Genomic DNA, 13827 nt, shown 5'->3' on the forward strand with positions numbered 1-13827 from the left:
AGATTTTTTTCTGAAATGAAACGTTATGGCCGATTTTTTGTCAAGTTGTTTTAACTTAAGCAAGTCTAGAACGGCGATACTTGAAATACCTTCAGTGATTGGCCGGTTAAGAAATAATACGCCAATGGTAAACGTCATAACGTTTTCACGCACCTTGCGTTACTAAACGTAACTTTGATACAAAAGAGTTCCACAGTTTGATAACTGTCTGCAAGTCGTTATGAGCAAGCAGAAGTTTCTCCTTCGGCACTTGGTAAGAATTATATAATTACGCCAGTGTCACTGTATCACAGTTTCTGATTTAAAAGTCATTAAATGAAACCGTTCTTTAAATGTGGTTGACAGCTCTGTTGTACAGAGTACACTTATATATTGAGATCGACATTCAATCTGTCGAGTCTAACTTATTCATAATGTCGTTACATAGTGATAGTTATAGAGGATAAATATACAGTTAAGTCATAAAAAGTGGTTTTGTTTTGTTTTTCTAAAACCCACACAAAACGGTATAAGCACCATAATATGAATAGACAGTGCCTGGAAAGAGCGAAGCTTACATGCCACAATGACATTCTTGGTTGGAAGTATCAAGAAAATATAAAACACCAATAAATTTTGGTTAACTGGTTAGTGGTTCAAGAAATGCACAAAATATGACAAGCGACAGCAAGTGATTTTTCTCAAATGGGTCCAGTCCTGGAACCTCTCTTCCTGTATGTGAATGAAACATTGTCTTAAACATGTTACTAGTATATCACTTTGCTCATATCAAAATGTCCAAGATAAATGTTATACAGTTATTAACTACATCTCATCTGCCTTGGATGTAAAATTGTACATGTGTTCTACTTACATTGTACATCATTTATGTACAATTTGATAACCCAACCAAGTACATTGTAGTGTAATTCAAAGGACAGACACAATACAAATCATGTATTAATAAAGCCATCGGTCATTTTTCTCTTCAATTCACCTATTTCAGACAAAAGAATTTCTTTGTGAATGTTTTTAACTATATCGGTAGTGAATAATGGTATAGTTATCTATTTGCTTAAAAGGTAGAGAACATCATATGTAACATCATATATTTATTGTTTTTTTTTTGGAGTGGGGGTTAAAGCTTATGATATAGAATTTCAAGACCACAGTTGTGAACAAAAAAAATGCTAATTATCTGGTTAGTTTGGAAAGCAATGCAGGACTTGACTGGTTCACCAATGACCTTAAGTTTAAATGATTTTTTTTTATCCTTTATAAAGAGAGGATGCATTTGAGTTTCATCATATCCTCATTTGATGTTACTTCTCTTCTTTTCACTGACAGTCAATGAAGGCAAAGAACGAATAAAGTGTTTACATATGTGTTTGTCTAGAGACCTATTTAGTATAATGGATAAACATTTGAAACCTCTTGTGTTGTCTGTGCTGTAATTTTTGTTTGCTTTATTTTTAGTGGAGAAGTCTGAAGCTTAGATCAAAACCTGAACATATAAGAAGTTATCGTAAGGATGCTTCAAAACAGAAATCACCTGTTTCAACTCTGAAAAGCATATTTACAGAAGTGGCTTGGCTTGTAAGTGTTTATGTCCATATGGATTCACTAAGGGATTTATTTCTTAACTGTTTCATAAAAAAGAAAAATCATTTATATATACTGTATAATTGTATATGTTATACATTTTCTCTAAGTGAGTGACTTAACATATTTTCTTTCTTATTAATCTTAAAATATGTATGCAGGTGGTATTGCATGTATGATTTTTATACACCCATCAAAAGTTTTGATGAGATATATTATGGTATGGCCATGTCTGAATTATTCTGTTGTTCTCTCAACTCTTACGGCTTGGAGAGGATGAACATCAGAACTCAGTCCAGATAAAAAGCAAGGGAAATTAGTGACCAGTGCATGAGTCAGCATTAAAACAATAATTGTTGAAAGAAATTGTCATTTTCACATGCATATCACACATTATCACAAGCTCATACCATTGTCATGTTACAGAATTTACTGCAAACACATTTGCTATATCCACTCATATTTTTAATTAGGGTAGAAACTCAACCATGTGACTTAACAAGATCCCACAGTACTCTAGGTATTTCTCAAAAAAAGTTGGGACTTGTGTTGTTACAAAAAAACCCACACAAATATAAATACACACTCAGCTTAATTTCACTTATGAAAATAAATGTTCCCAGGTAACATTCACTCTTTTTTCATCTTAAATTAGTTATTTCCTAGAATTAATCTTGATATATGGCTCTATCCTTTGTATGAATGACACAGACGTGAAGTGGAAGATGGGGAGCAAAACATTGTTGTTTGCATTATTGTATGAACATTTGTGTATGCAAAAGAAGTGGCGAGACTATAGCTATAGCTAACACAGAAGTAAAATTAGACAGAGTAAGGAGGGGAAATGTATGTTCAATGAGTGGATTGGTATTATTGCTGTTTGAAAATATTGTAGATAAATGAAATTTGTTTTCTGATTGGCCAACATGGCTGCTGATTGGTTGACTTTGGATATTATCCGATTTTCAAGAAAATAATGTCTGACATCTGTAACACAATAATGGAGTCCATTTTCTACTCTACACAGATGTTTAATGTGATGAAATTTAAATGTGGTTCAATTTTTATTGCATTTCTTGTCACTCTTAATTTAACATCAATTACAACTCTACATTAAAGGTGTTTGTGGGACAAATGTAATGGTTGCCATTACAATTTTATTTTGAAAATGTCAAAGCCATTTGTCCTTTTTAAAATTTTATTCTTGTCAAGCGATTTCTTTCAGTTCCTGTCATTCACCTCATTTCTTATAAACTGGTATGCTTTGTTTTCTCATTAAAACCTATATTGGCTCATTTCTACCATTTCCTTATTTGTGTTCTTTTGGATACAATAAGTCGTGGCTCTGGCATGGGATAGACCTATATCCACCCTGTAGTGTTCTGTTTTATTTACTGTGTAGAAATTGAATGAATTTGACTGAGTGATATTGTAATAATTTTTATAATATCTGTTTTCCAGATTCTAATGATTAAATAACTCAAGTTCTTTTTATGTTTGTATTTGTACTATATGGATTAGCAATTTGTTTTATTTGTCTTTCACCAGACTGTTCCTGCAGTAACATTCAGTCTAGGAACATGGCAGGTGTCCCGCAAAGAATGGAAGGAGAAAAAAATAGCTTACATGCAGAATAAAGTTTCTTCTCCACCTATTCCCTTACCAGAGAAGTATGTAAACTTTTAAAAGAAAATAATTATACTTTCAGTGCATACTAAACTGATAATGACCATATGTAAAGGTTTAAAGATTTTTGGGCACAATTTAGGTTTTGAATTCTGTTCATAGTCCAAAAAGCACTATCACTGATATGGCAGTACAAAACTATGTCTTGATATGTTCTGGCAGTTTATAAGGACTTGTTATGCATGAAGTGACCAGTCACATGGTACATGAAATTAAGTGTTACTTCAATTGACCATTACTAGTATAAAAACATTAGTGAGAAAGCAGACACTTCTGATATGGTCCTATTTTTTTGCAATACCTTTGATTTACAAAGAAATATTCTACTTTACTTTCAACACTAGGCACATGTGTCATTCTATACAAACTTAAGCAAGTAAAACTGTTTCATTAAAACCAAATGAATGAAAGATATATAATCTAGTAAGTGATATCAATGGTATGGTCCAATATTAGTACCTCACAGGTACTTGATTCTTGCCAACAAATGGAATTGATTGGAATAGATACATGACCGTTTAAGTAATAACAACAGTTCATACAAGTAAATTGTCAAATTTTAAAGGCAGTCTGCCCTTTATGAAGACACAAATATTACATAAATTACATTACATACATAGAACATAAAACAAATACAAAGTTAAAATCAAAACCTGAGAATGGTATTTAAAGATTAGCTGTCTCGATAAACCCTTCGGCCAATGGACGGCAAAGGCCCTTTATAAGGGGCAAAAAACCATCTTAGGTTGTTGTATGAAAGATTGTGATTCAAATATCAAAAGTGTTTTATATAAATCTGGGTACGTTGTGCACAGTAGCCACTGAGTGTTTATGTGATCACAGAGAAATTCATTTTTCATGCAACACTCGAGGATAGGAGTTTCCCAATATATCTCAGTCCTATTCTAAATAGGGAATGGTTGATTAAAAATGAGAAACTTTCTTTTGAGAATACTTTAATGAATGTATGTATAGTTACAATACAAAGTGCTTTTGATAAAAATCAGTTAAATGTGCAAAAAATATATATAAAAAAATATTTTGAATATGGTCTAAAGGCTCTATCGCTGAGGATTAGGATTGCCCCATCAACCCATATTTTTCTCTCTCTCTGCTTTCATTCTTATTTAACATTGACCTCGCTTATAAACTCTAGTCTGGAAATAGAAAATCTGGTTTTCTGAGGTGAGTTTTCTGTGGACAAGTTGAGGAATCGGAGACCAATTCAACCATACTTAAAATAATATTATTAACATTGATAAGGGCAGACAGTCATTGACTTGTGCTCTGTCTAGGCCTCAAATTCATGATCTATGGCACCAAATAGCCAAGCCAAGAAATTTCAAACTGCCGAACGATCACATTACGACATTCCTAAAAAAGAATGTTCTGAAGTTGTACTGATAGACTGCTGCAAATTCTCGACATGATCATGGTGGCAAATTGTCTAATTTTATCTCATGAACGCCTGGCTCACTATGTATATACATACATGGATTTGATTGTACAATTAACACACTTCTTCCCAATGTATGTAGTACTGATGGATATAATGTGTGTGTGCACACAAGTGGGACTGTGAAACAAGCTGTTGTACATGTCAAAGCAGTGAACCCTGTATATTTTCTGTTTTGTTAATTTTGTGATTATATCTGGTTTATAAAAAAAAAGGTGCAAAGCGCAAACAACACCCACATGTACAGTTCATTTCACTCATGGAGGCTTAACAGTAGGCCTACCACAAACTATATCATCTTTATTCAGTGTCACTTTTTCTGCCTGGAGGGTTTATATGAAGAAACTGGTCACATAAAAAACACCCCTCTTCCACTACCTAAATTATAATAAGAAAGCTATTTCTTATAGTGTGTATCTGCATGCAGAAAGTCATGACACATTGACACAATTTGCTATCACCTAATTTCACACAATGAAAAAATTTAGTTTAAGGTAACAATTGTGACTAGTTATAGATATACCCGGTATATAGGCTATGAATCATTTAGGACAAGGTTGTCCATGTAACTGCATTTAGTCATATTCAGTCATATATATCCATCATTTTGTACAAAGGTAGGTTCATGAAAGTAAAAAGAAAATTGTTTCATATACCTTATGCACATACTTGGGTACAAATAGCTACGTTAATGCATGAAGTAAGTGAATGAAGTGTGTAATCTTCTATAATCACTAAAATACTTATTGTTATCTTTCTTTGAGATCACATTTAGATTTATCACTGTGACAGAACAGATTCTAGAAGGATTTAACTAGGTATCCTTGACAATAAGAAGTCAAAATGCTAGGGAAAAACTTTCAGTAGCATATATATACATACATAATTATTATTACCTAACAGCACAATTTTATCTTATCAATTGCATCGCAACAAGAAAATATCAAATACAGTGTTTTTTTCAAAAGTGAACGACCTTCTAGCAAGATCAGGTGCATCTGATACATTACTATGTATCAAGACAGTTAATCAGTATTACTTTGATAAAGTGCCTAGGTATACATATTGTAAACAGCATGTTAGAGCAAGCATTTGATTGTCTGTTAAATACAAGTGAATTTCAGATCTTTACCTACAACAAGTATACCTGATGGTTCGTTCATGGAATGTCATGAAAGTTAGAGTTATCGTTACTATAATGTCACATGCCTTTACTGTAGATACGTCATAAATAACAATATAAAAAGACACCACATTTTTAGTATGTTAGGGGTAAGTTTTACACCACAAATTGTCCTGGGTCCTGAAGAAGCCCACATGTTCGGGCGAAACTGGTTGACAGATTGTAATAAATATACTCTTCTGGTACCCTGGACTTGTTGCGATTGAATATTACCCTTAAGTATAGTTAGTGGTGCAATTTTACATGAGTTACAAGTAAATGATGAAGTATGTTTTTGTGCCTCTTTACAATTCCAACTAATCAAAATACCAACTAAGTATTTCCCTTTCAGTACTTTGATTAAAATATCACTGTGACATATTCTGCTTATATCGTAATTCATTAGGTGTGCTTTTATGTTTTGATTGGAAGGTAGTTAACTAGGAGGGTTTAAGGTCAAAGTTCACATAGCCATTGATAAATTGTGGATGTTACTTGTATGATTTATAGATCCTGTTTAAAACTTCAATGAATATACTTATTCTGATAGAAATTTATATATGTGGAACTTTTTGTTTGCTATCTAATGCTTCACAGTGTGCATAGTAAAACATTTTAGATCAAGTACATGTATTACAGTAAAAGGTGCTCAAAAATTTCTGTTCCATTACAATTTATATAACATACCATAAAGTTAATATGAAATTTGTATGTTTTAAAAAAATCTAACTTTTGTTAAATATTCATAAGAGCTTTGCAATAAGTATTAAAATATTGATGTTGATTAACACATTGGGTTGAAAAATTAAATAAAACTGGTCATAAAAGTTTCATTTGAAATACTTAAATTTTGTACACTTGTTTGACAGTTAAACTCATGACAACTGGTTTGATATTTTGATATCATTATTATGATAAAGTATGTGGTAAATACAGCTATTTCACTATTTGTTTAATAGTTTAGAAGACCTTAAGGACACAGACATGGAGTACACACCTCTAAGGGTTGTAGGAGAATTTGATCATGAGATGGAACGATACATCTACCCACGTGCCAATGTCCAGGACATAAAAATCTCTGAAGTGAAAGGCATGGGAGTCACTCCAACCCGAGGTGGGATGCTTGTCATAACACCATTTAAACTAAAAGACAGAGAGTGAGTTGACACCTGTTTTTAGAGCTTTTGTTATTTAGAATATTGCACAAAAAAATAATACCTGGTATATGAACAGGTAAATAGCACAATATGAAAGCTAAGTCCTTGAGCTAGCTCATCTTTCCATACATAAAAAATAATGATTTTGTAATCTGTTCAGGTGGTAGGCTATTTGATTTCTCCAAAGAAATGACCTTGAACTATGTTTGCTGTTAATTGGTTTGTATTATTTATCTAAACTTCATCTTCTAATGAACAATGTGTAGGCAAGGCATTTATGTTGTACCTGATACTAGTCAGTGTATACCATATTTAACTTTTTATCCAACAATGTTTCCAAAGCATTGAAGGTGCTTAGATGCTTTCTTGAGATTGAAGAATGATTTACAAAAGAAGGCAGTGGTATTAGGTTATATTGTAACTTAGCTGGATATATGTATGTGTTGAGGATATTTTGTGTCATAAGTTCACTTAATTATGTATATCTGTTTGCTCTGTATTTCAGTGAGAGAATATTAATCAATAGAGGCTGGATTCAAAAGACAAATGTGGATCCAAACTCAAGATCTGAAGGACAGGTAACATATACGATATTCTTACATGGTATTTAATTAAATGTGTTTATCTCTTGAAAAGGATAGTTACCAAAAATTTCAAGGGTTTTTTTTTTTATTTACTTGTAGGTATGCTATTGGTTGATAAGTCTGACACCTAGATGTGTAAGAAAAAATTGTACAAAAATTTACTGTTAGATTTTAATGTCTAGTCTAAAAGAGATCTGGTGTCATATTTGACCATCTTCTGGGCTGCTAAACAGATCTATTTATAGACAAAAGTACATTGTATAACAAGATTTGTTAGTTGTTTGATTAAAGGTCACATAAGATGTTTTCATAGAGTGATGGTAAAGGGTTAGGTCACTTAAGATGTTTTCATAGAGTGATGGTAAAGGGTTAGGTCACTTAAGATGTTTTCATAGAGTGATGGTAAAGGGTGAGGTCACTTAAGATGTTTTCATAGAGTGATGGTAAAGGGTTAGGTCACTTAAGATGTTTTCATAGAGTGATGGTAAAGGGTTAGGTCACTTAAGATGTTTTCATAGATTAATGGTAAAGTATATTCCATTTTGTACTTAAATGTCCTTTATAAAAATTTGCGTTGTAAATATATCAAACCATACTATAGGAGTAATCCCTCCATTTTCAAATTAGTAGATTTACTTAAAACTCCTAATGTAAAAGACTTATGTAACTTGGGAAAGTATTTGTATCATGCTCTCAAACTGCGATCTCTTCTATTGTAATAAAATCACTAAGTTTTTGTATGTAACAATGATTATAGAAACAATGTCTGTCTCTCTCTCTCTCTCTCTCTCTCTCTCTCTCTCTCTCTCTCTCTCTCTCTCTCTCTCTCCCTCCCTCTTGTATATGATACATGTTGTATATTTATGTATTAGAATCCATAAGCTGCATTGCTTCAGATCAATAAAGAATAATGATAATATTTACATAACCACTGGCTTACTTGTATATTTTGTAGTTGATTTATATTAAAAGGGCAGAAAATCTTTACTTATTCATTAATCTCAAATAATTTGATTCCATCATTGGACTTTTGATAAAATATGTAAATGTCTTTTTATTACTTTAATTATTGTTATCTCTAGGTTAAAGGTGAAGTTGAATTGGTTGGTGTGTTACGACACTCTGAAGCGGTAAGTCTGCGTTTAAAACTAGGCTTTATTTAATATTTGATGAAAGCACATTTACAATGAACTTAGAAATTCAAAAAAGACAAAAGAAGTGATTCAAATGTATTCTTATTATGAACTTGCTGTTAATTTTCTAACTCATTTTATCTTAAAATTTTTAATATGACTGTCTAGGCAGATACTAAGTATATATGATATGAAATTTATTAATCCCTTAAATGACTCCTTCTCAATCACCAAAAATTTAGAGTAAAGAAATGATCTTGACTAATAGTTATGGTCACATGACTTAAATTTTTTAACAATTCCTCTGATTAAGCAAGACTTTTAATAACAATAATTTATAATGTTAATGTATTTGTGAAAAACATTGATACCTGGTGATGTCTTGTTGAGGGAATTAGCCACTTTAGCTTTGTAAACTGAATGGTAAATTTTGTTTAGTGAAAGCTTTCTCTTCACTTCCTGTTCAGACACATTAAAAAATCATTTGAGGAGGGGAAAGGACTTTGGTAAGCATTAATGGGGGAGGTGGCATTAGTCAAACATACTGGGAACAGTTCTATTTGACGTAGGCATGCTTCTGTTGTAACCTCTTTAGCGCAAAAAAGGGAATAAGGTGATAAACATTTTGGTGAGTGTTCATGTCTGGAATCAATCAAATAATGGAAATCATATCAAGAATGGAACCTTTGGATTTTGAAGATATCTGCCAATATAACACAATATACATGTAATATGCAAATATCCACACTAATAAATACAGCATTTTTCCCAAAACTTTTAATTAACATACTTTGCTATGCATATATGAGTTGATTCACAAACTGACATCTATTTTTAGAGTAATACGTTCACCCAAAATCAAGGTTTGGACAACCCAAAAGTTTTGATAAAACGAGATGTAGATAGTCTGGCTGAAACTCTGAAGACGTCTCCTGTTTACTTGGATGCTGACTTCAGTAAGTGATAGGACTGTGTAGGTCAATGGTCACAATTGAAGTAAATGGTTATGGATCATGTTTGTACATTTATGTAATTGAAAGGATATATTTACATTTGTCCAGTTATGTGTCTGAAATAGTGGCAAGTTGCATTATCTCAATGAAATAAATGAATGAAGATGAAAGTTTAACTGTTTCAAAGGTGAAAGTAAGAAAAAGATATTTTGTTATCTAAAATATAAGAATAAGGTTAGTTGGGCAGATATCAAAACATTTACTTCTGGGCACTGATGGCAAAAAAGTATCAACTGTTAAAGTCACATTCTGCCTAACATTACACTTTCTTATTACAAATGGGAAATGATATTAATCAGTTTTTGCTGCACCTACAACAAGGCTCAAGGTCCTTGATGACACAAAGAGTTATAAATAGATTTACTTTATTCATGGTGATTTAATGGTGATGTTATTGTGCAGTAGGTATCTTGATTTAATAAAGTTAAAGTGAACAAATTTATGATTCAGATGGTTTTATCCTAACAGGATGTAGAGGAGAATGATGTATCTTTCTTATTTCTCTACAAATTATTGCATATACAGTCAAACCTGTCTGTAAAGGCCACTCAGGGAGAGAGAAAAGTGGTCTTTATACACATATGGCCTTTATATAGAGGTTCATTGACTGAATTGACTTACACAGGAAACCAAAAAAGAGGCCTCTACAGACAGGTAGCCTTTCAGACAGGTCTTGTGTATGATGTATTACTGAATTGTACAAGGAACAAGTTTTGTATGTACTGGTTGTTCAAACCTCCATGGATATGACAACTGTATGGAGACTTCTAATTTATAAGTCAAATTTATGTGAGAAAAGTTCGAATTGAAAACAAAGATATTAACATTAATAAGGATTGCTTTGTCCAGTTGTACGTATTGCACAGATTAGTTTAAATTGATGATGTCATAAACCAGACATTTAGGAGGGCAAGATCATAACATGAATTCAAATAAAATGGTTTTTTGTTTCTGATTTAGCAATGAATTTCGACAAGAAAAACATGTATGGAAGCATGGAGAAAACCTAATTCAATTGATAGTATTCAAAAAAAAAAGAAAAAAAAAAACCACTTACTACCAATGTCTAAATTGTGAAATTATGATTGTGTTAATTTAACTCAAATGTTATTATTGTTTATCTCCTCATGATTTTAATCTTTTTTTATAAAGTGACTTAGAGTGATAGATAGTTTGTATCTTGTGATATAAGTTTTGTGTATCAGTTTACAATTTGGTGATATTGATTGACTTAAGCGAATTTCTCACTCAGTAGTGATTGTTTATGGAGTTTGATGTTCAGAAGGGATGCATTATTTTTCCCTGAGAGTGAAAAACTAGGTCATCATTACAGATAACCACATGTATGATTTTACTGTATTATCTTTTAAGTATCAATCACCTTGAAAAATACTTATGACTTCGAAATCTTTTATAGGTAGCACTGTGGAAGGAGGACCAATTGGGGGCCAAACTATTGTCACACTCAGAAATGAACATTTACAATATATTCTGACTTGGTAGGTACTTGTGTAGGAAAACTGATACCCTAATTTAATATGTTATGTAATAATAAATCAATGTAGTTTATGACATAAACATTTTCTCATTCTCATTCAATTAAAACCCCAGACGAGAGTAGTTATTGTTTGTGTCAGTGATCAAATGACTTATGAAATTTACGACGAATAACATCACCACAATGTAATTCTACCTGCTTTTTAATTGTACATGTTCATTACACCAATTCAATTTCATGGTCTTACCTTGTGTAAATCAGGAACCTTTTATGGTCTAAGCATCATACCTAATATGCTGTGATTTTTTTATTATCTACTGGCTAACTTCACATTAAAATAATTTAATTTACAACATTATCTTCATAATAAACCAATCATCTAAACACAGGCAGCAAGGGTTTCCAAAACATGGATATTTTGAACAAGCTGCCTTTTCATGTAAGAGTTAATCTTGAATGATACATATTTGCATATACATGTACTATACTATACATGAAGCTAGATGTGATAGTTTGTTGTGATAAATGTAGCTAGCAATGATCTCATAATGGAATCTTTGAATGTCTGATCCTGTTCATAAAGTGGTTATGTTGACTAAAATATCAAGGTGTTTTTGATGTGGAGGGTGCCATTAACCATGGTGAAAAGCTGATGAAAAGACAGGTGCTTTGTACTTTTTTTTACACCTAATCATGGAATCAAACTCTTGTTACGATGCTGATATGTGCATTCTACTGCTATACCTATCATTGGCTTTCACTTAGTCCTCCCTTTCTATTTAGTCTCTTATGTATTGAAAGAGTGACCATTAGGGATAAGGACTTTGACTCCTGTTTTTGAATGATGTTTTTTTATGATGAGCATGTTGTCGTTTTAAGCCTAAGCAGGTTCTGGTGTATGATGATATAAAGTGTTACCATTTATTTTTATTTTCAGGTATGCTCTCTGTATTGTGAGCCTTGTCTTTTATGCGCGACGCTTCAGAAAACCACCTGCTTTGCAAACACAGATTCGTAGAAAAAAATGATATACTAGGATTCTCAAACTTATAAAAGACTTGTAGAAAATTTGTGGAAAAGCAGACATGGATAAATGAAATATATATTGAATTTTTCTACTCTTGAAGTCTAAATGTTTGCAAGTGACACCTTTGTGTGTTTGTGTGAGTAATAAATATTTTGTAAAATATACATGTAATTTTGTGAGCTGAACCTAATGAGCGTCTTATGTCAATTATTCTCCAGATTTTACAGCTATTATAATGTGTAGGATGTATATATGTTTAACCATGCTATATCTGTGATGTGTGAAAAGATTCCGCTCCCCCCTTATAAATATTCAGGTATTCACTGGTTGAAATAATTGAACAATTATCAGATTATCAGAAAGATGGACACATATCCTGAAGGAAATGCAGAGTGTATATCTAAATCATTTTCATTGATCTTTATAATTACTTTTCAAAACAAGTCCTCATTACACAAGTGTTAAAATATTCAGCAGGCCTGGAAAAAATACATCAGATATATTGATTTAAAATTATCAGCTGCTGCCTTTGTTGCTTGATCACACCTTTTACAGGTGTTTTGATATAGTTATCCGTTTCCTGTCTCTGATGATAGATAGTCTCATCCTTGATCATATCAGTTTAGTTCAAAATGCTGAGTTCTTCCTGCGTTGAATAATTAGGGTTTTTCACCAGTTGGTGAAAAGACCTATTGTTTTTGTTATGTTTCTTATTATTATTCTTATTATTCTTCTTCCAATATTGTGGGTTCGTAATCTTTTAAATTGTAAAAGCTAGACACACAGTCTATTCATCTATTTGTAGATACGTATATGAAGTTGTCGATGCCGATTTTTTAAGTAGGTCAAAAATCCAATATGGCAGCCATGACATCATAAGTTAAAAACTTAAAAAACGGCAATATCTCATTACAATTTGTTTACATTGCACTGAGAAAAATCCAGTGACTTACTGTACATTAAAGTCACTATCTCACATGGGTCCATTGGATGTGATTAGAGTTGTGCAGGGGTGAGTTTGAAAGCAAGCTTGGAAATGTCTGAATGCTGAGAATAAGTGCAATCGAGTTAACACTATATGTAACTATATCAAACTTCAATGAGATTGAGTGAAAACGTTGACTTGGTAAAAGGATTGTAAAAGTAAGATACATTTTTGTCTGAAAGGATTGTACAAGATTATTATCAAATGTATATTTTTTGTCTTAATACACATGAAAATTAAGACAATGTGTCTTGTACTGGTGATTTTCAAATAAACAGTGACACTTTGGCAAATATGAATCACAATAATAACAAGTGATCAACAGCTAACTAATTTTGTTTTGTTGTTTTTTTGGGGGGGTGGGGGAATGAAAAAAGGCCACTTATTGCAATATCTCTATTAAAAACATCAGGCTCCAAATTTAAGTCCACCTGTCAGTAAAGTTTGTATTCTAGACTTCACACATTGCAACTGCTCACTTATAACTAAAGTACTCTGAATATGATAGTGTTTTGGAAAGTGCCTCAAGTTTCTTTTAAGAGAAA

The 13827-nt window shown here is 32.1% G+C and overlaps 1 protein-coding gene across 1 annotated transcript; it reads left to right on the top strand.

Annotated features, from left to right (window-relative positions):
* Positions 1 to 201: 201 nt before the first annotated feature.
* LOC132549792 (surfeit locus protein 1-like) lies at positions 202 to 13611 on the top strand. The gene is made up of 9 exons (XM_060213758.1): positions 202 to 253; positions 1456 to 1575; positions 3130 to 3251; positions 6845 to 7042; positions 7548 to 7620; positions 8709 to 8756; positions 9598 to 9715; positions 11190 to 11271; positions 12208 to 13611. The coding sequence occupies exons 1-9, from the start codon at positions 221 to 223 to the stop codon at positions 12296 to 12298; spliced, it is 885 nt and encodes a 294-aa protein (XP_060069741.1). The 5' UTR covers positions 202 to 220; the 3' UTR covers positions 12299 to 13611.
* Positions 13612 to 13827: the final 216 nt, after the last annotated feature.

This window comes from Ylistrum balloti, unplaced genomic scaffold, assembly GCF_031769215.1.
Source record: "Ylistrum balloti isolate Yb309-2 unplaced genomic scaffold, AGI_CSIRO_Ybal_v1 Utg370078, whole genome shotgun sequence".
Taxonomy (NCBI): domain Eukaryota; kingdom Metazoa; phylum Mollusca; class Bivalvia; order Pectinida; family Pectinidae; genus Ylistrum; species Ylistrum balloti.